General features: G+C 41.4%; 1 protein-coding gene across 1 annotated transcript in view; it reads left to right on the top strand.

Annotated features, from left to right (window-relative positions):
* The window catches only part of LOC110955485 (calsyntenin-2-like), a 356305-nt gene that overhangs the window by 216656 nt on the left and 117307 nt on the right, over positions 1 to 22342 (top strand). Inside the window, exons 4-5 of the mRNA XM_051958076.1 lie at positions 288 to 496; positions 11768 to 11917. Of these exons, the coding sequence (XP_051814036.1) occupies positions 288 to 496; positions 11768 to 11917 (359 nt within the window). The remainder of the gene's footprint in view (positions 1 to 287; positions 497 to 11767; positions 11918 to 22342) is intronic.

Below are 22342 nucleotides of genomic sequence, written 5' to 3'. Positions count from 1 at the left end.
CACCAGTTTATCACAGGACTAGATATAGAGACAAACAAGAACACTCACATTCACAATTTAGATTCACCTGTTAACCTCAGCATATCGTAGGACTGTGACACGAAGCTGGAGAACCTGGTGAAAACTCATGCACAAGGAGAACATGCAAACTCCATGCAGAAAGATTCTAGTCTAACTCACAAGCAAATCATGTTTGCTTGCAAGTTTGCTTACAAGATACACTAAAACTTTATGCACATGAAACTGTCCAACGTTAATCTCTACTTTTCTCTCCTTACTGTCTGCAGGGCCGTAGTGCACATTCAGGTCAACGATGTCAATGAGTTCGCTCCGGTCTTTCGGGAGCCCCACTACAGAGCCGCGGTGACGGAGGGCAAGATTTACGACAGCATCCTGCAAGTGGAGGCCACTGATCAGGACTGTTCCCCTCAGTACAGCCAGATCTGTAACTACCAAATCACCACCACCAGCACTCCCTTCGCTATAGACCGCAATGGTGAGTAGAAGAGGGAAAAATCAGTTAACAGCATCCATAGAGCAGCCTATGATGTTTGCTGAATTGCTGGTGTTATTTTGAAAGGCTGTCATTTATTTTATTTTTCCTTTTCTCGGTGAATCCTGTTTCTCTTATCCTGCCTCCTCTCGCAGCAGTTCTGCTTCACTTATTTCGGTGATTTCCCACAAGGCCAAGAAGATCAAGTTTTTGCACTCCCTTTGCTCGTCATCTTATTTACAGATACAACAAAAAAAAAATTCCATTTCTTTCATAACACAGCGACATTCGTGATCTGAAAGACCCATTCATGCAAACGCACACGCTTCACACCCGCAGGAGGAGAATGCGCACGCTCACACACCTGGATACACTTTGATAGTAAAACCTAGCACTCAGACAGATGTCTCTCCCCAGGGTAAAATGTGTTCTTTGCTCTTTCCAAGGACAAAGTCAAACTTTGCCCAGAGAGCCATCAGTCTCCACGACTCAGATGAAGTCTGTGCACAAACAAGCATGAAAAAACAAACGCACACAGACAAAGATAAATGCTGAGAAAAATCTGTGGGAGCTCTCAAATAGCCTCATAAATTTGACTTTGCTGAGTTGGCATTTCACTTGGTAGCTTGCATGGAAGCTACAAAGTGTGAATATTGATGGTCAAAATATGAAAGTGATTCTACAATATACAAATGGTTGTATTATTAGACATGAATACAGATGGGCGTTTTCTCAACTGTTATGACCTTTCTAGTTCGATGTCCGTTACTACTGTTGCACTCGTAGTTTTTGTCTTTTTTCTTTAGTACTGTGCTGGGCGGCTAACACAAATTACGACTGAATATATTCTTTGAGCATACACTGTCTAGGCTGTGTAGCCACTGAGTCTTATCACTGTTAGACAAGCTATTCAAATACAGCTGCTGCTACTGGGTCTGCACATATACATGTTTGCTTTGGATGAGTCAGTGGAAGGGACAGTGCTGTTTAGACTTCTGTTGCTGCCAAATTCTTGATTGCTGAGATACTGCAGTAAAAAAGCTGACTGAATGAGGTTTGGGCCAAACAACAGCGTGAATGATAGAGAGGAGACGCTGCAGCCTGTGCGCCCTCTCTCCATTTTGAAGGGGTCCTGCTCAGCCATTGACCGCTGAGGAAAAGGCTTCAAGAGCTCTTGAACTCAAGAGCACCTGAGGGAGAGAGTTAGAAGATGGAGGGACGAAAGCGGAGGTTGACTGTGAGAGCCAGAGTAAGTGGTAGGAAACAATCAGGGATACAAGTAGATGGTAAACTTACTGCAGGGGTAAACTAAACACAAAGGATAAGGCTCCGATTGTCAGTAAATAGAATCACAGCTATTTTCTGGTACCCCAAACCTAATGCAGTTTTTTTCCCCTGTATGCCATTAATATTAACAGGACTATTGCGACAGAAGATAACCCCGTGTTAAAGAAAAGGGGCTATTGGGGTGAGGATGCATCTTTTAGTACTGCTGAGAAAATTAAATGTGATGCAAGAAGTCTGCTTGGATGAATACTACTGGTAAACTCAGGGTTTATCCAACCAAATTACAGTTGGCAATTCTAGAAGGTCTACTGCAGCAGTTTTACTACATGGTGTCGCTCAAGTCAGGACACAGAGGAAATCTCATTAACTATCACTTTTTTACCTCCACAGATTAAATACGGCTATTATGTTAAATATATATTTGGTCAATTATCCAGCATATATTAAATTCAAATCTATATATATTGAATAAAATTTAATTTCTTCAAAATATGTATTTTTACCTATGTGTCTATACTTTAGGAACACCTGTATCAGTACATGTTTCCCAATTTAGAAGTAATCAGCCAACTATATGGCCATTATTAGTTGTTCGAGCCCCCATTGATGTTGGCAGTAGGCAGCCTCCTGCACATATTCATAGACCAAACACAGCATCCATTGCGATTATTGATAAACAAACAAAAAAAACAGACATGCAACCTCTTGCAGTCATATAAATTAATTCCATGCGCTTATCACTCAGGAAGCCTGCAAAATGGATCTTTGTAATGTGGCAAACATAACAAAAGGGTGTGTTTTAACTTAACCATCATTTCTAGACTTAAACGAGTAGTTTTGATGCCTGACCAAATGGTGAAAGAAAACACAAGTAAACAGTGAGTAAAAACAATGCTAAAAACAAGACCCAAGTCATAAAGACTATAATAACGGTCCAAGACAGAACTCAAAGTTAACGCTCCTGGCTGAAATTTGCTGACTTTTGATACAAACCTGACCCTCCAGCTTCCAATGGTAGGCAGTTGATTGTCTGTTTAAGCGGAAATCACGACCATCAAATGGGGTGATAAAGACGCAGCTTTAAATGAGGTTAAAACGGGCTACTGAGCCTACTACAAGCTAGAATAGGCCACCTACTGCTGTCTGTGGGTGTGATCACAACTGATAGTGGCTGTTTAATAATAAGAATAACTGGGAGTGTACAATTACTATTCATGTTACAAAGTAATGCCACGTCGTACCAAGGGATGCTGCACTACGCTTTAGTATTCAAGTCTCCAACCACTGTTAGGATTGTGGTGTGTGGAGAACCCAGGCCCAGACAATCACAGACAGAACACTGGGCATGGTTAAAAGATTTATTAACAAAAAAGAAACCCCACAACAACAGAAAGTGAGAGTGAAGTGGACAAAAACTAAACTAGACTATGGCAACACAACAAAACTAAAAAGATACTTACATATGGAGAACAAACGACTAACGCAAGAGCAAACTAGAGTCCAAACAAAGCATTGAGTCCAAAGGGGGTAAAGCCAGAAAAAGGTGAAAAAATGATAAAGTCCAACAAACTGATATAATCAGCAGTGTAGGGAAAGTGAGGAGTGGAGTCAGAAGCTGCATGTATCCAACTATGCACCAGCAAAGAACTGAGGGGAAGGCAGGGCTTAAATAGGAGGGAAGGGGACCAGGTGAGATGAATTGACTGATTAATGGCAGCTGACGCTCGTGCAGCAATCAGAGCAGGTGACAGAACTAGAGGACGAGTGACAGGAGAGAAGGTCCACAGATAGAGGGAGACAAAGACACACAAGCAGAAACACACAGAGAAGGACAACAAACACTGAGGGAACGAACAGGTTTAGGTCCAAGCAAAAAAAAAAAAAACAGAATCCAAAAAGGGTTAAATTCAAACGAGGGGAAGAAAGAAAAGGGAGGAAAAGTGGGAAAGGAACAAAAGGCAGCAACAGGGCAGAATCCTGACAACCACACTGGCAGCTAATAGAAACTCTACATTGGCACTGTGTTGTTGTGACCTAAATACTGCCATGAGCTCAATACTAAATACTAACATCTCAGTGACAATGCTAATAGGCTGACATTGAGATAAAATGTTTCTGTGTTGCTATGTTTGTTATCATAGTTTAGGAGCTTTGCCTGCTAACATTATGACTAAAAAGTACTAGGTTTGTTGGGTATGTTGTCCGATTTGCAGATTTTTGTCCATAAACCAAAGAGCAGGACAGTTTAATTGACCTAATGACCCAAGTTACTACAATTTATTCTGAGGGGGGCATGTATGTTGTTTTATTGCAACAAATCCTACAGTTTTACTCAAAACCGTCAGTGCTACCTCCGTGGTGATGCTGGAGTTAAAGTCGGGGGATCTCAATTGCTGTAGTAACCATGACATCACTCATTGGTTTGTGGAAGTCTTTTGAAACTGGAGGAAACAAGTAAGCATTGTATCTGATTTGAGAATTCAAGGATACTACAAACACTGAAATAATAGCAACCTGCCAATCACAAGGTAGCTCCTTCTTAAAAGTGCACTGTTTTATTGTTCTTTTGACTCTGAACAGGATAACAACTGACAAAGTGAACATCATGCTGCATTCAAAAAATCTTCAACTAACAATTTGGACCATAAACACATTAGGGAATTGTTTACTAGGGTTATATTGCTATTTTAAGCAGCAAACACATGATACAGACTGCAAAGGCAGCTGTCCCATATACCAATGATTTATAAGACCACTTTCCAAGGTGACCTTGATTTAACACATGTGCAATGGCCAGTTGTCTCAAAGTGTCACAGACAACTTTGTCATGGTGCCCCTTTTCTCAGTAAAGCCCCACAATGCTCTCTTGCTCTGTGTGCCAACATGGACCTGCCACCTCCTGGTTTCACTACAGCTTTATACGGTAGTTCTGTTTAACCAGGCACTGCAGTTTCTCTATAATGCTTGAAGCATATCTAATCTAAGAAAATAGGATGAAACTGGAACTCAATATTGGCAAATAAACTAGATCATCCTTACACTATATGATAAAATTTGCCATTACTGTAAGTACGGCCACCGTATTTAGTTTTGAGTCATGCCCACATACACCCTCTTGTTAACATAAACACTCTTTAGCATACCAAATGTCCAAAAATGGTGAAGTAGTCCCTAAAAACCACTTTATGTCCTCCCATGTGAGTATTCAACACAACATTCACAAAGAAGTACAGTACCTTCTAATTTAGGAAAGCTGGAAACTGTTGCTACATTGAACATTTTCATTTTTTCTAGCATTTAGTAACAATAAAAAGAGGAAGATTAATGCTAGCATTGTCCTTTAAACAAAGACAAAGGGAGCGTAGTTAGGTAAGAATTGCTCTGCAGTGGATAGTAATTATAAAGGGATAATGGAGGGAATTCACAGAGACAGATGCAGTGCTGGTTTGCTTGTGTGTGTATGTTTATGTGGCTTTGATAGAGAGGCAAATAGAGAGTGTGAGATGGAGGGTAAAGCAGTCATTTACTAGCTGGCCATCCTTACCAACAGTCACAGCACGCACAGCCTGCTGACACGGATAAGTTGATGTAGTAATTGAAGGAGCAGGAATAGGAACCTCTGTCATGCAGAAAGGTGTGAGAGTGCAAGTGTGCATGCATACTTGTGTGTGTGTGTGTGTGTGTGTGTGTGTGTGTGTGTGTGTGTGTGTGAAGCGAAATAAGAGGAGAGCAGCACAACAGATGAGGCAGCAAACAGTGAAATGGGATTAGGCTGCAAAACATTGAGACAATGATGTGCACTGAGAGAGAATGGGAGAGTTGGACAGTGGGGAGGGGGGAGGAGGAGGAGGGAAGGCCTTCTAACTGAGGGAAGACAGAGAATGAGTGATGAGGAGGACGGGAAAGTGAACAATGCCGTCCTCATATGAATTACAGCTAATTCTCCTACTCACGCACTCGAATTCAAATACACCACATTATCAACATTCAGCTCCTTCTGCACCTCTCTCCCTACAATACAAAAACCTTAGGAAGCATCCAAATACAAATCGTGGTAATTCATTCCGGCTACGCTTCAACTCACAGCCTATAATGGCCAATGGTGTCTCCTTTCAATACACTTCACACCCTGCAAGTGTTCTCCATCAGGGTGCCCCCCCTCCCTGCCCAGGCCTGGCTGCGTGTATCGCATTGTCATCCATCTGTAGTGGAGGACTCATCAAATATTAACAGACACATTAGGACTTCAAGAACTCCCTTCATGCACTCTGCTCAGCATGAGAAAAAAATGCTGGATTGGAAAATGGGTCATGGCTACCGACAAGACAGGAGACTGTCGTACCTACTTTTCACCAACATTAAATAGGTTCTGTTCCAGTTCACGCACCTAATTTTGTTCTGTGCGGAGCATTTCAACCAAAAATAAGTAGACTCCCAGCTGGAAACAATAAATAATATTTTTTCTTGATCTGAATTGCAAATTGTGGCATCAACAGTGAGCATGTCACATTCTGGAGGTTGCGAAGGGAAATGACTTTCTTTCCTTGATTATATCAGCAATTCCACTCTAAACTGGTGAAAGCATACACTGGTCTACTCGATAGAACCAAGGTTCTCGTGGAAACACCATTTCAGTGACTAGATATGGTCTGGATGTTGAATGTCCTGCAGAGAAAAATAGATGTTTTTTTATTTCAGTAGTTCAGCAGAACTGTGTAAAATTACAAGATACTTGCCCTGTTCATTCCGATACATTAGCATCTCTAAGATCATCTCAAGCAAAATCAGAATGAATTACAAAGCTGAATGTGTGTTTTGGATTGCTGTAGCAGTACAGCTAGTGCAGATGTGAATTTGACTTTTGCAGCAAGGATTCATGATTTCTACATCAACCCAAACCCAGACACACTAGAAATATAAGGGTTCAAAAGACTTAATTGGTTCAAACATGATTTTTTAGGATGAATATATTGTTAAATAGCAGGCTATCGTTGAGTGAGTATTACTGCTCTGAAAAAAAGGAGGGAATACAACATATACCAAGTGAAACGCCACACCAGTCTGATAAAATTGGAATGTGTAGGAATTAGGGTGTAAAACAAGCCTTTCTGGGACTGCATTATGTTCTGGTGCTGGTTGTGTTGGGTTGCAGCCCTGAATCAAACTTCTGGGTTGCTTTTATGCCCCAGTCTGTCCCTGTTGTACTCCTGTATAACTGTGTGACACACAACGGACAATTCAAAAAAGGTTAAAATTGATGCAGCGGAAGCAGACATGTTGTCTTTTTATCACATACTCTTCTTCCTCGACAAAACCTAAAATTACAGGACTTTACACACAATGCAGCTCCACTGCAGACATGTCGATCAAAGATTTGGGTGTATTATGTTGGTAGAGGCTAATGTAGCCTTGAATGACTGACTTTAAGTAGAGTGAGCTACAGAGATGTGCTGAGCTTACTTCTCTCTATCTCAACCTATACACTCAGATTTTTTTTTTCCATTTTCGAACTTGTAGTTTTTAGACTCATCTGTCTCAAACTCATGTCACTGGAGACATTTTATCAGATGCTTTACTTCAATTTAGAGACACGACAGGCATTGTGTAATCATTTTCCCAAATGCAGAAGCACTCTCCAACACATAAGCAAACATAGATGTAAAAAATAGAGTGGCACAAGTGTTTTGGGAACACCTTTTGAATAATGAAACTCATTACTGATAAGTATATTTTTTTGAACTTCGCTACCCCAATTGTAACACAAGGCTTTCATAAATTTATACTGTCTAAGCCCAAGCTGAGATAACTCCAGAGACTTTTCCTGATTCCTATTCATGCATTACAGTGGCTTTAATAAAACAGTAAGTGATAAGTGCAGATTTCACTCTGTGTGATGCTACAATAATCATCAGTCATTAAAACTAACAAGGACCTTGCTGTGACTCATGTCAGAATTGATAAACAAAGCCTAAGAACTTCCAGAACAATTGCAATCCCACTACTGGTGGATGATGATCCCATTAAAGGCTAATAGGGGTTGGTGGAGGGGCGGGGTATTTATTAAATGAAGAAAAGGAGGCGAGCGGGGCGGGGGCGAGCTGCAACATTGTTGCTGCATCAGGAAGCGTCAGGGATTTAATGAAAACGTGGTCTTCATTTAGAGAAACATTAGCACTAATCAAACCACTTTGAGAGATAGAGGCTACCTGTCATCTCTGCCATGATCTCATTTGTTACAGTGATTATATTAAGGCATCTTAGTTAATTTGACAATGATCTATAATGGTGGTTTAAAATGTAAATCCATTACTCCTTTAAGAAAACACACACACTCTCTCTCTCTCTGTCTCTCTCTCACTCACTCACTCACACTCACTCACACACACACACACACACACACACACACACACACACACACACACACACACACACACACACACACACACACACACACACACACACACACACACACACACACACAGCAAAATCCTTGATTATGAGGACCATGCTGGTTTCACTGGACATTGCCCATAAACTAGTTTCACATGGCAATCCATCACTGAGGAAATGCCATGGAGCAAGAGTTTTGAGAAAGGTATAATACCAGCATTTTGAAAGGGTAAATCAATTGAGTATTTGATCTGAATAATGGAATCAGTCCCCATTAGCCCACTCACGTCTAGATAATGCACTGAAAAAACAACATGTTGGATTTGTTTAATTCAATAGTGGACATTGGTTGCGCACAGATGTTTTGCTTTGGCAGCAACTTAAACAATTAAGTTAGATTAACACAAGTTGTTCATATTCAATAAGCCTGTGTATTTTGTTAATAAAGTGTAATTGAAACTTGTTTTGATGAAGTAATTTCAGCTCTCACTGCCTGTCAATGGTCTCGACCCCAACAGAAAGGTGCGTGAACTACGATTTTTCAAGGCTTCCAAAAGGCAACTTGACAAAATGTGGGCAGACCTGAAAAAGATTTTCAAGAGGAAACATCCAGAGTTCCTTGTGGATCTGCATAGCGAGTCTGTAGTCAGAAGCTCAGACGAATACAGCTGCTTTTATTCAGATAAAGCTGTAGCAACATGTAAATAAACATCACTCTACATCCACCCATGGTAATAATAAAGATGTGTCTTCATGACATGCATCATCTGCATTGTTATTTGATGTAAAATTTAAACAAGCATATCAAAATAAGGCATAATGCTTGCAAGAATATTCTGACCATTCCCTATTTTTAAATTGTGAGCAACAAAATGTCCACTTTTACCTCACTTTGTGGCTGTGTTGGGCATTTGGCATATATACGCAGACCTGCAAGCGCTCTTTTTTACTGAGCTCATCCTGCACTGGTTGAAGTTGAAGGCCAAGTGTTGGTAGAGTCAGACAGCGAGAGTGTGCCGGTGGTAGCAGATGCTCAAACTGAGACAGCTGACTTTGGCTGGTGTCTTTAAAATGACTTTGCTGCTGGCAATGTTGCCGTTTTCTTCATCATTAGTCACTGTGTCTGCAGCTCTGGAGGCTGTGTTGATGCTAGTTTTTGACTTTGGCCTTGACAACCATTTCTGAATATTGATGTAATGATATCTGGTCAACGAAAAACACTAATTAACTCAAGTTGTTTAGCTGCACTTAGAGGCAGCCAAGCACAGTTGCGTAGACCGACACCACACGGCAGACATTACCAATTCCAGTTGCTGGTACTACATGCACAACACTTGCTTGGTCTCCTCTGTGTTGATTCAAATCCCCCATGTCAAGCATCCACATGAATGTCAGGACTCAAGGTTTCCCGGCAGAATACTCCATTATAACAAGATGATCGACGTTATTCACCTCACCAGTTGGTTTTCATACTGCTGTGGCTGATCGGTGTGCTTTAACAGTCACTAGAGTAAAGAGTCATTGTGGTGAAGTAAACATCAGTACGACAAGACGATCTTGGAAGACTAGAATGGTGTAACATCTTTTCTGCTATTTGAAATGTTAACAAAGTCGACCCTGTTGTCCTTCATTTTACTCATATGAAGCATCCTTAAACACCAGACTGGCACACTGGAGCTGTGAAAGGTCAAATTTCCTGGCAAGGAAGTGCCTTGAAGGCTACCTGTCTTAAACATGAATTAAACTGGATGACAGAGCTGACTCTCACACCTTTAGGAATGAATGAGGATCTCAGGGTCTTCCTGTGAAGTGTGCTGTTAAAAAAAAAGAAAAAAAAAAACTTAGCCCGCTTCTAAATGAAAAAATAGACTTTTTATACTTGTGTGTTTTATGTATTATAAAAAAAGTTAAAAATATTTCATACAGAAAAATGTTCCATTGTTGCATCTTACAGAAAGATAAACTCCTGTAGGTTTTTCCATTTTGCTGAAGTGTGAAGAATATATTTTTCAGTTTTTCTATCTGATTGTTTTGACTGATGTGAGTCCTCATGAGAAACCCTCGTTCACATCACTTGTAGATGTAAATGTGCACACATCTTTTTGGTAGGGGTAATTGTCCTGAAAATGTATTTTTCATGCTTCTTTGTGTTTTATTTAGATAAATCTGAGGTTGTGGGACCTCACTAGGCATTTGTACTGTAAATTCATGATGTGTTTTGTAAAATGTTTGTATGCCTCTGACTTGAGGGGTCGCCTTCAACAGGATTGGAGATGACATATGCTTTGTGGGAGTCTTATATGTTGCAGGACACAGCTCCGATACAGCTGTGGCTTTACATTTTGAGTGCTACTGTGGGCTGTATTTAAGACTAACCATGCAATGCATTCAGCAGGCGCACCCATCACACCATTCACAGTTAAATGATAATGCAGGGTGTCCATAAAGTCTCTTTACAATTTTAAGAATTTACTACAAAGGCAGTTGATAAGATATCTTAACCAGATTTGAAATTGTGTGTTTCAGGTGTACTGTTGGTGAAAGAGGTACTGTTCATTAGATTGGAAGGGATTGGGGCAATTCCTTGACCACCATGTTCACAAAATATCACTCCCTTGGACTACTTTCTATGGGTGTATGTTAAAGATATCATGTATCGAACAAAGATATGAGGCATAACTGACTTGAAGCAAAAGATTTCTGATGCTATTGCCACCATTGATGAGGCTATGCTACAGTGAATGCTACAAGGAACATGGCAAGAAATAGAGTACTGTCCTGATGTGCTTCGTGCAACTAATGGTGCCCGTACAGAAGTGTATGAGGCAGAAATAACTTTTACAACCACTGATTTCAATAAAACAAATCTGGTTAAGATATCTTATCAACTGCCTTTGTAATACATTCCTAAAATTGTAAAGAGACTTTATGGACTCCCTGCACATTTTTGTTCAGAATCTATGGGTGTAGTGCATACTTTTGCTCTTCTGTAGAACTGGTTCTGCTTGGAGGTTTTTCAGGAAGGAGCTACAATTAGTCTCAGAAGTTTTCTGAACACATGCTGAGGACCCTGAAACTGAAGCGGCTAAATAGAATCCAGCCATCATCAGTTTTGTTTACACCTGTGCTTCTCTTAATGTGAATAATCAAAAGCGTCTTCTGTGAGGACTGCCTGTTGACCAAAACAAGAACGTCCAGTCCTCTCTAATGAGTTGCCTCATATTAACAGTAATTGCCTAAATTGATTTCAGGTGTTTGGCTTTTTTCACTAATGGGAAATCTTGGCACAGTGGAAATATACTGAAAGTGAATGATAAATACAGAAACCAGCTGCACAGAATGCCGCAGGAGAAACTTGGACCACCAACTTCACTTCCCCAACCAGACAACAGGAAAACGTCATGTTTACTGACGTAGCGTTTGGGGTCTTAAGACTTCAAACATTGCAATTTGTGGCCGTCAATGTGCCAAACTGTTCAGCGCAAAATGTTTTCATTAAGAGACACAATAAGGGGACTGGGCCCTACAATACATTTTACTGAGTTGCTTTAATAGCTGTTTGGGTTGAAACTGACCTTGACATTTTCTGCGCACCAGGTAACATCCGGAACACAGAGAAGCTGAGCTACGACCGGCAGCAGCAGTACGAGATCCAGGTGACGGCGTGGGACTGTGGCCAGAAGAGAGCCCTGCATAGCGTCCCTGTTCGCATTGACGTCAAGCCTGTCTGCAAACCTGGCTGGCAAGGTTAGCCTTCGCCATATCTGTTTGTGTGTTTGTGTGCAAAGATTTCAGGCAGGTCGCACTGTGCAATGTTTATACATCCAGAAATGGAGATGCAGTTGTCTGTGTGAGATTACTTCAGTTTGTACAGTGCGTGTGTGTCTCTATGTTCACAGATGTGTTTGTTTGTATGCGATTACTTTTCTGTGTGTTCCTGCTTACCTCTAAATGTGTGTCGCTCGCTGTAGTCTGCATGCTTAATTTTTCTCCATTTGTGCTTGTCATAGTGTCTGGGTTTCTCATCTCTCCTTACCTTTCTACTCTCCTGTTTTTCTCTCTTTTTTTCCCATTTCTTACCTCCTTCCCCTCCCCATCGCTCTCTCCTTCCCTCCCTGAGGAATTACCCTGTCAAGTTTAGCTGGTGTGATCAACAACACTTTACTAAGAGCACCTTGACTCAACCAGTACGGCTCCAAGCACATCAGAAAACAATCATGGCAGCCCTAATAAGGCCCCAAGTAATGCAAAGACAAGTATCTGAGTGATGCAACAACAACACAAACAACACTCAAGATAACGGCAGACGCAATTTACATTTGTGAGAGGGCAGCGGCACATGTGATGAAAGACGAACACATGCTGTGTGTGCCTTCACATGCAACCATGTGCAATCCGTGTTGTTCTGTCATTAACAAGGTGATTCATGTGCTCTTTGGCGTCCAGCCATTTATCGTCCCACAGGACGCAATGTTAGCAGACTGGTGATAAACAGCGGTAAATGAAGACCCTGGCAGCAGCTCAGTGGCTGCCACTGAACCCTGCAAAAACTGTTAACTTGTTTGGCTCATATTCAATCTTCCAATATGTGACTCCTCAAAAGAAGTGGCAGCACACGCCTGTGGTTTTGGATAAATTCATTTGTCTCTGATCTGAACCAAATTTCCAATAAAAAGTCAGGATCTTAAATTATACCAGAAAAAGCTAAATTAATTTATTTTGCATCAAGAAAATACATTATTTAAGAGATGTCTTGGTATTACTACTGTCTCGTCTAAATAATTTCTTAAGAAGGGTACTTTTTGCAGCGCAGTAACAATTTTACCAGACTGATGTCTGATTTTAAGATTAAGAGGAATTAAGGTCATTGAATCAAACAAGCAAAAGATGTGAAGAAAATAGTTTTAAAATATCTTTAAGAAGAAAATATCTGCCTTTAGTTGTAAATTCTGGATGATTATATGCAAATAGGACAAAATCATTTTGGTAGCACTTGGCAACATGCTGTGTGGTGTTTGTTAATGCAAAGGAGCACAGCTTCAAAGAACAGTGACAGCAAATGGAACCACAGGCTTGATTATGTGCAGTAAAAGCATGCAAAATTATAGACACACAACAGACTCCATGGCAAGAAAGAAAAGTTGCATGTTATACAAGCACAGCAACAGACACAGACATATATTTCTGCTTTAAATAGTACATTTTCAGATGTACATGCATTCTATAGACACTTGCTGTGAACATGCATGTAATTTCTGTGTGGGCACAGCATACATGCTTTCACACAGACACACATAGAGCAGTTGCTGGTGTACAGTGTAATTCCTGCTCTCTCTCAGTTCTCAGCGGTAATCCTGTCTCTAAAGCCTGGCCGCTTTTTAGCTCAAAGTTACGTTGAAATGATGCATACAAATACACACAAGCACAGATGCACTCGATGAAATGGCAGTTGTTGCCATGAGCGTTGGCTGCAGGGATGAAGGGAAGGATGGAGAGGGAGAAGTAAATGCCATGGCCAGAGATCAGGGGCTATTTAATAGGCCTAGTGGCTGTTGTATTAAAGACAGGCTACTTTGGGAATGTCAGACACACATACACACACCACACTGACACAAAAGATGTGCTTTCACGCAGTTAAAAAACTGTAATCTGTCTGTTCAAATTAGCTATGGTCTGTGGCTCTGGACAGCAGGGCTCAGCTGTGTGTTTCTCTACCAATCACAGCTCCTCACTTGTTCCTGGAAACTCCTACTGATGGGTAATGCCTGTGCACACACAAACACACACACATTGACAGAGATGTGTACAGAAAGTCGTTCCAGCTGCAGCAGGCAACTGTTTTCTGCTACTTAGCAATTAGCTGATGAACATAGTGGAGCGTTACAGAGTGGAAGAAGGAGATATTTCCCATAAGGGTTGGTCGTAACTGAAAACTGCACTGAAGGAGACAGAATATTTGACTTGCATTGATTTGGTGTTCGGAACAGTTTGAAAAAGGACTCAAGTAGATGATACCAACAGGACGAATAAACAAAAAGAAAACTTTAAAAAAAAAAAACATACGGGTGGTTATAATAGAAGGTGGTGGGAAGGCAGACTATAACAAGAGCCACTGAAGAGTCCAGAAGTCAAGTCCAACCACAAAACCAGAACAATCTAAAAGTGAAAGTAGCAAAGGGAGAGACTGGACTACATGTACATACAGGGGCTGATTGGGAGAGAAGTACAGACTGTATATAAAAAATGGATGTAGCAGAAGTGATCTAAACGTGCTTTCTTTCCGACAGCCAGCAGGGGGCGACTCATCTGGTTACAAAAACAAGTCTGATTGTATAGGATTGTAGGAGAAAATGATCCTGCTTCTCACTTATCTGTTACTTCAGTAAACATTTTTCCTTATATATTTATGGTCTTAATCTCTAGTTTCAAGCACAAAAGACATTAGTGAATGTAAACACTAAGGGACAAACAAGAGACAAACAACAGAAACACAAGGAAAAAAATGACAGAGACCAGGACATCTGATGGACAATATCATGTCTGCAAATAAGTAATAATATTGGTCCATCACTGCTGGATGGGCAAAATAGCAGCTAGCAAGTTGACCCAGTGAACTGAAAAGGTGATGCATCTGTGTTTCTGATGCCCCTAAGTGACCAAAAAGGGGTAAAACTTAGAGAATAAGCCAGTTGACATCTGGTGTTTCAGGTCATTTGACATAAGACACCCTTGTCCAAGTGACCCATCCAGGGTTGATCAGGTTCCTGCTTTGATCGGCCATCATCATGTGGTTTTAGTAGCCATATTGATGGTCATCTCCCAGTGGCGTCCTGTGATGCCAAGGAGCCTGAAGGCCCTGCATACGGCCAGCAGAGGTCCCTCAATCAGCACATATTGCGTATTCGGCACTAAGCTTCAGTACTTGCCTGCTAAGTCTGCATACTTGGCTCTCTGGAGGACTCCTCCATCTGGTCTTCTCAGAATAGTGTCTTGCAGCAGGACCACTTGTTTTGTTGCTTGTTTCAAACATCAGGATGATGTCCAGCTTGACTGTGGTGTGTGATGAAGTCTGGGAACCAAGTTGAGTCTTCAGCTGCCCGTCTCAAACAGTGGCAAGAAGCCGACTGGATGATCTTGTGTATTGCTGAAAATTGTTGTTTTCCTTGACAAAAGTCTTTCTAATTGGGTCGCTGCTCAAATGGCATCCACCAAGGCACCATTCAGCAGCTGGTCAAGAATGTCAGTGCCACTTCCTCATATCCTTTGGACAACCACTCAAAACATGCGCCAGGGATTGTGTGTCTCACCGCATTTCTGCCAGACACCAGAGGAAAAGGCTTTATAGGCTTGGGAGGATGTTGCAAACCATCTGGATTGGTAACATGATCCAGCATGGCCCAGCCTTCTAGACCTATAAACTAGTGATCTTGTAATCAGCGATTTGCCAGATCATGTCCATGCTCCCTGCTGCTGATTCCCCACCATCTTGCTAATCCTGCTGTACCTCTTCCTGGACCACATGATGGTTCTCCTCCATCTGAACTCCTTTGTAGTGATGCCCTGGAAGGCAGCCAGTCCTTGCACATGCCAATGCCAGTGCTCACTGCCATGTTTCAGCCAGTATGTCACTTTGTTTCTTCATTTTTCCAAAGTCTTTCAGTCCTTTGAATAACAGGAAACTACATTGTCACCAACTTTTTTTCCGTGCAAGTCCAATACAGTTGAAAACTTTTCAGACTATTATAGTCCATCTCATATCTTGTCTCTTCATCTCACTACTGTCCACATAGAAACACAAACATGCGGACACACACACAGAAGAAAAACTAATAATGGAGTGAGCCGCTGTTGAGGCTCTTCTCTTCGTTTGACAGGATGGTTATCAGTTTTATTTGCTGTAACACAGCTTGTGTCTAACACCACAATAGACCCTTTGACAGAAAGCTTCATACAGTCAATCTTTCAGCCTAGAAGCCTGAGACTAGCAGTTTGAGAAAACATACAGTGTCGGAAAAGAAAAAAAACTTCATGTTTCTGTATTTGTGTTTCCTCGGGTAAAGTTTGAACACAGAAACAGTCAACAACACTTTTACAATGACATTAGAGGGAACTTAACCTCCAAAGCTTTACCAAGGTTGCTGTAATGAAATGAACAACTCATTCATGGTCACAGTACAGCATGACATTGTTATATTTCCATCTATATATAACTAACAATGTCATTACAGAACATTTACATGAGCTGAAATGCAGTTGCAGTTGTCACACTTTCCCTTCAGCATCTACAATCTGATTTTATTCAAAAAAAAAAAAAACAATGTGGAGGTGGAAACATTTGACCATATCATGATTTTTACCTAATTGCTTTTGTCAGCAGCCCAGTGAAAATGCAAACTGCTGATATTTAGCAGGCCTATATCTATTTTCACCTGTGTTTGGTGAGTTGAAATGCTTTAATTTGCTAACAAGCACTCACAAAGTTCCCAGAAGGAAGTCTTGGTAACACCCTAAAGCAGTTATAAGAGCTAAGAAGACCAGACCCTTCCTAAATAGACACGTGAACTGTGGATCTTTGAGCTGCAAAGCGACAGTGCTAACCACTAACCACAAGCTACCCTTGTCTCACTTTGTCAGGCTACCTGATCAATGAGAGCACACTGGACTTTTCAGGACTGGGGCCATAAAGAGACAAGAGATAAGCAAAATATTTCAAACAGAGGATGATGCAGCAATGTACAGTCTGGGTAAAATAATGTGTTCTTTGAATATTAAAACATTCAAACATTTCAACCAAAATATGATTATATACCTGTAAATATGCTAAATTTGTAGTCTTGAAGTGGCAAGTACATCCCTTGTGTCTTTGACGCTAAACAGAAGGTCATATAAATGTGATTTGTTCTGCAGGTATCAAACCAAGATGTACGAAAATCAAAATGGAATGATAAGACTAGTTAACGTCAAGAATAGCAAAGTACTCCACCAAGGCTGCTCAGTCGTATGTTTTCCAACAGATCAGTCCTGATAAGTCTGCAATGGTGGATTTATAGTAGATTGCAATCATGTCAGAAGGCAACTGATGTAGTGTTCACTTGTCATATGTGACAGGAGGATATTTTCCTCCTGGCCACTGTGAGGCACTGTGCCAGCAGTGTGGGTACCTTAATTGCTGGGCGGTACCATGCGCTGTTTATATTCAGGTGCACAGCAGTGGAGTTGACTGTCTTCCACTCTGGTTGCTGTCGTGGTGGCTGTGGTTTGGCCTGGCGGTGTTCTGGATGTAGCCACATTCTTTGTGTCCAGCTGCTGTAATTGCCGTCAAGGCGTGCCGCCTACAATATGTGAGTGCTCTGGTCCTTTTGTTGTTGCGTGCATTTACATGCAGTGATTAAACTCACCGCTCCTTTTAGCGTGGCTGATTGTTGGCCTGGGGGAGACGATCAGCTGGAGCCCTGCAGTGTGTGCGCGATTGTTGGTCGGCTCCAGGCATGTGGCCAAGACGTGGGTGGGCTGTATCTCCAGGGTTTACATCCTCTGCTCACCGGGTATGTGAATTTTGGCCGTTTAAATTGGGCAGGTTGATCTTTTGGTTTATCTGTTTAATTATAGATGTCTGGCTTTTCTCTTTAGCCGTCCAGCGTCCAGTCCATTACCACGTGGACCCGTGCTGCTGTTTTGGTTTGCTTCGGTTTTCTTTGGTTTTGGTACCGTTTTGTTTGTTTTATTTTCAGCTGCCAACCTAGAGCGGAGTACAATGTTGGCCCAGCACTGTTGAGTGCAGCCTGGGCCTGTTTGGTGCAGAGGCCATGTCACCTGTTTGGACTTTGGATGGCTGAGGCCTGGTGACACAGGCTCTTGCAAATTGTTCAACAGATTTGTGTTTTACTGATGATTTAGATATTGTTTTAATCGTTTCTTTTGCTAGTTTGGTTTATTTCCTTGTATTAGTTGGTTTAATTGTTTGTTTTCTTGTTGTTTGCTTTTGTGAGTGCATTTGGTTTCATGTTTTGGATTTAATTCATTGTTCTGTTTTAATTCCTTGTTGCCCATTCTTCCTTTTAGCTGGTGTATGTTAACTGGTGTGGATTATTTTCTTTTTCTTAGACAATTTGTTAATAAACATTGTTAAATTGGACATGTCTCGCCCCTCCTGTGTTAATGGAGTTTGCGTGATCTGAGTTGGCCTAGTGACTGGAAACTCACCAGAGCTAGATTTCCTGGGTGTCAGCCCCAGGTGGCGTTGTCGAAACCGTAGTTGATCAGATTAAGTACAAAGATCCCTTCTAATCTCGCCACACAGTTACAGTGACACCATGCCGCTATCTCTCAGTGATACAGAAATCTTTAACAAATCCGTGGATCCAGACTATAAGCAGCATCACTGCCAAAATCTAATCACTTGGTCTTAGTCTTATTTCTGACCTTACTGAAAATTTAATCCAAATCTGTTAGTCTGTTTTTGAATACTGTTGCTAACAGACAGACGGACGGACAAAAATCACCAGAGTGATCGATGCTTATCTTGAATTTCTGGACCAATGTGTGGGAACTTACCCAGTACTTGGCGTTTTAATTGCAAACCACAAATGTCGAACCTCGTGGTGGCACTTAAGTGGCAAGTCATCAGGAAAGTCAGAAATGTCTACGAATCACAGCACGAGACGTTTGCATTGAACAACACTCAGTTATGTTGTGCTTTGTGCTGTAAGAAAATCATTAAATACCCCTTTAAATTTGACAGGGCTTTCCTCACCTGCAGAAAAATACAACCCAGAACCAATTCTATCACGTCCTCTACGGTGTGGGGTGAAGTTGCAAACACGCCACGACACAGCTTAGCACAAGCCTTGAGTGGCAGATTGTCACACTGATGAAAACACAAATCTACATATTCATACCCACCCTTTGTGTTTTGAGAATGGCTCTGAGCCTTGGGTACGTGTGTGTGTCCACATGTTTGTGTGTTCGCGCATGCCTCACAATGCTGCTGCTGTTTTACCTCTAACAGCCCCAAATTAAAACTGACCCCAGGGGTATTGTCAGTCAACGCAATTAGTATGAATCTCAGACTGCAGCTCAGGTTTCTAAAACTATCAGCGAATAATTAGAGCAATGCAACATAGGTGTTTATGTCCTGGATGTTTGCATTTCGCTGTCAGTTTCTCCCTAATGAGACCCACGGAAGGCATCATTATGAGATGAGTAGACACTTTTTTTGGAGAGAGGTGGCATTTAATATTTACCTTTGACAACAGCAGTCTTTTATAGCTTCCAAATTAAAACCAGCCATTGTTTACATGAGGAATTATTCAGCAGTTTAGCAAGCTGACATGTAGGTTCCACAGCAATATACTTGTGAGGTTGTTACATAAAGCCATCCCATACCATACTTGTTTGATGTCTCCATTACAATAGAAAATCTAAGCGAAGGAAAATCCTTTGACATGTTCTGCATTGATGATCCTGGAGGAAAATTTGTAGAGTGAGGAGAGCTGAATAAAAAATTAATATCTTTGGAACAGGCAGAGTAGGAGATGTGACTGGTTATTAAAAATGCATGCCCCACACGTCAATACTACTCATTTTCAGAGGAGGTTTTTGTAACAAGTGTTGGACCAGTTTTCGCTATCTGTCTTCCCCGGATTGAAGACGGCTGATTCCCTAAAATGTGAGGTAAACCTATAAAATGCATTTTATTGAAGAGAAAAGAAAACCAGGCCACAACTCACAAAAACTCTCCAGTGACATCCACAATAATAGCATGACAATCAATTTTTTGAAAGGCATTATATCTCAGAGATGGGAAGATTTCTTTGGAAAAAGTAGTTGAGCTTGACAATAACGGAATGTAAGCCATCAGAAAACTCAAAACAAATCTGAAGTGAGGATTAAGATGGAGAAACATACGTGGGCAGAGCTGTATCTCGTGATTCATTCTCACTCATGGGTGGCGACTGTTCTCCACTTTTAACTGTAGAAACATGAGTAAAGGTCACTTTGGCACAAAACAAACAAATGAACAAACCTTGTTTTCTCAGATATGAACTACATGAAAGGTTCTACTCCCTTCACACATGTTCATGTACATAGTGGGACAAGATGCAAACCACACAGGGACCTACTCATCAAACCCCTGCTCCATTTTGCCACTAATGTAGAAAAACGTCACAGGGCAAACCAGAGACTACGCAATCTCACACCAAAATGAGTAATAGCTTATTAGTTTTACAAGAAAGGTTGTGACATTGTAAGCTGCCTGTTTGATTTCTATTGATCTGGATCCACATTGTGTGGCTCATAGATTTTTCTTGCTTTGCGCATTAAAAGAGAAACCACAATGCTTGCATTAACCATCAGACTTTCACTAATAAGATTGGAGTTTGAGTCCAGTCTGGGACACACAGACTATAAGTAAGTAAGTAAGAGATGGAGGTAGCCTGGCAATAGCCAGATTAATAATTGTGTAGTACTTGATAGTACCCCCCCCACCGCCTCACAGCCATTTCAAACCAAGGGGAAACACTGCGATCGTTGTCCTCCGTTACCATATTTGTTTTGATCTACTGGCGCTTGGTATTGTCGTCACACCCGGATATCCCGCACATTATCCTGCCCCACACACGAATACTGCTGCGTGATTGGCCCGAACCAACTTGGTTCTGTACGAAAAGTGAAGGTGGGAGCAGAGCAAGATGGTTTCTTGAGAGATTTGTGAACTCACAAATATCGCGAGAAATCAACTTGCTGGCAACGTTAAGCCTTCAGGTCTGAAGAGTGAAGCCAAAGTAGCAGCCCGATCTCACGAGGATTCGTGAAACTGTCACGTAAGTTTTAGTTTCGGTTTCGTGCGCACCAACACGATTTCGTCATGTTTTTCGTGCCGCTCACCACGAAATGCGCACCAATGTATTTTAAACGGCGGACTTTTCGTGCCACTCAGAACGTATTTCAAAAGAATGTGTATATTATATTTTTAATGTAAAACCGTGGCGAATCCAACGCTATATTTTGCATGACATCGTCCCTAAACATAACCCTAACCATAATCCTAACCATAACCTAACCATAACCTAACCATAAGCCGGTGGTACACTTACCAATTTGCATAGGAATTTCTTAAATGTCCGGCGGCCGGCGGCCGCAAACGCAATCACACAAGCAGTATACGCCGATGGACAGCTTAGATCGTCATGAATCCGCCGGTATAAACCACTTTCAGATGTGATTACCACAGCGAAAAACATTTCGTGGTGAGCGGCACGAAAAACATGACGAAATCGTGTTGGTGCGCACGAAACCGAAACTAAAACTTACGTGACAGTTTCACGAATCCCCGTGAGACCGAAAAACATGACGAAATCGTGTTGGTGCGCACGAAACCGAAACTAAAACTTACGTGACAGTTTCACGAATCCCCGTGAGACCGGGTTGAAAGTAGAAGTACCTTTAAGCTGCGTTCTTCCTAACAGCCAACAGGAGGCGGCTCCTCTGGTTACAAAAATAAATCTGATTGAACACAAGTGTTTGAGAAAAGGATGTTACTTGATCAGTTACCTGGGCTGCACAGTGGCTTGGTAGTTAGCGCTGTCGCCTTGCAGCTATAGGTCCCGGCCAGATCTTTCTGGATGGAGTTTGCATGTCCTCCCTGTCTATGCCTGGGTTTTCTCTGGATACTACAGCTTACTCCCACAGTCCAAAAACATCCATCCATCCATTATCTATACACCACTTAATCCTCATTAGGGTCGCGGGGGGCGAGAAACATTATTATTGCTCCAATGTATATTTTTACACAGCAAGAAATTCTTTCAAAAATTATCTGAACCCAGACTAACAGGTCTTTTTGTGAATTAACGTTGTCCAAAATGCCAAACATATTAAACAAATGAGTATTATATAAATATATAAGTTGATATCTGGATGTAATCAGTGTCTCCTTATCCTGAAATACTGCAGCATATATGTGTACATACTATATTGAGTAAAACAGATGATAAAAGGCAGTATATTCAAAGGCCGTAGCTACCCTGGGATTGACAGGAAACCACTGTATCATATGATATCCTTGAGTCCTCATACAGATTCACCACTCAATCACATCAGGTTTCACAAGACCAAGATGAGAACAGCCAAAATGCAAACTCGAGACTTCCAAATTGTCCTCAATCCAAT

The sequence above is a fragment of the Acanthochromis polyacanthus genome, chromosome 13 (genome assembly GCF_021347895.1).
Source record: "Acanthochromis polyacanthus isolate Apoly-LR-REF ecotype Palm Island chromosome 13, KAUST_Apoly_ChrSc, whole genome shotgun sequence".
Lineage (NCBI taxonomy): Eukaryota > Metazoa > Chordata > Actinopteri > Pomacentridae > Acanthochromis > Acanthochromis polyacanthus.
The sequence above is the reverse complement of the archived record's forward strand: the minus strand, read 5'-3'. Positions and strand labels throughout refer to the sequence as shown.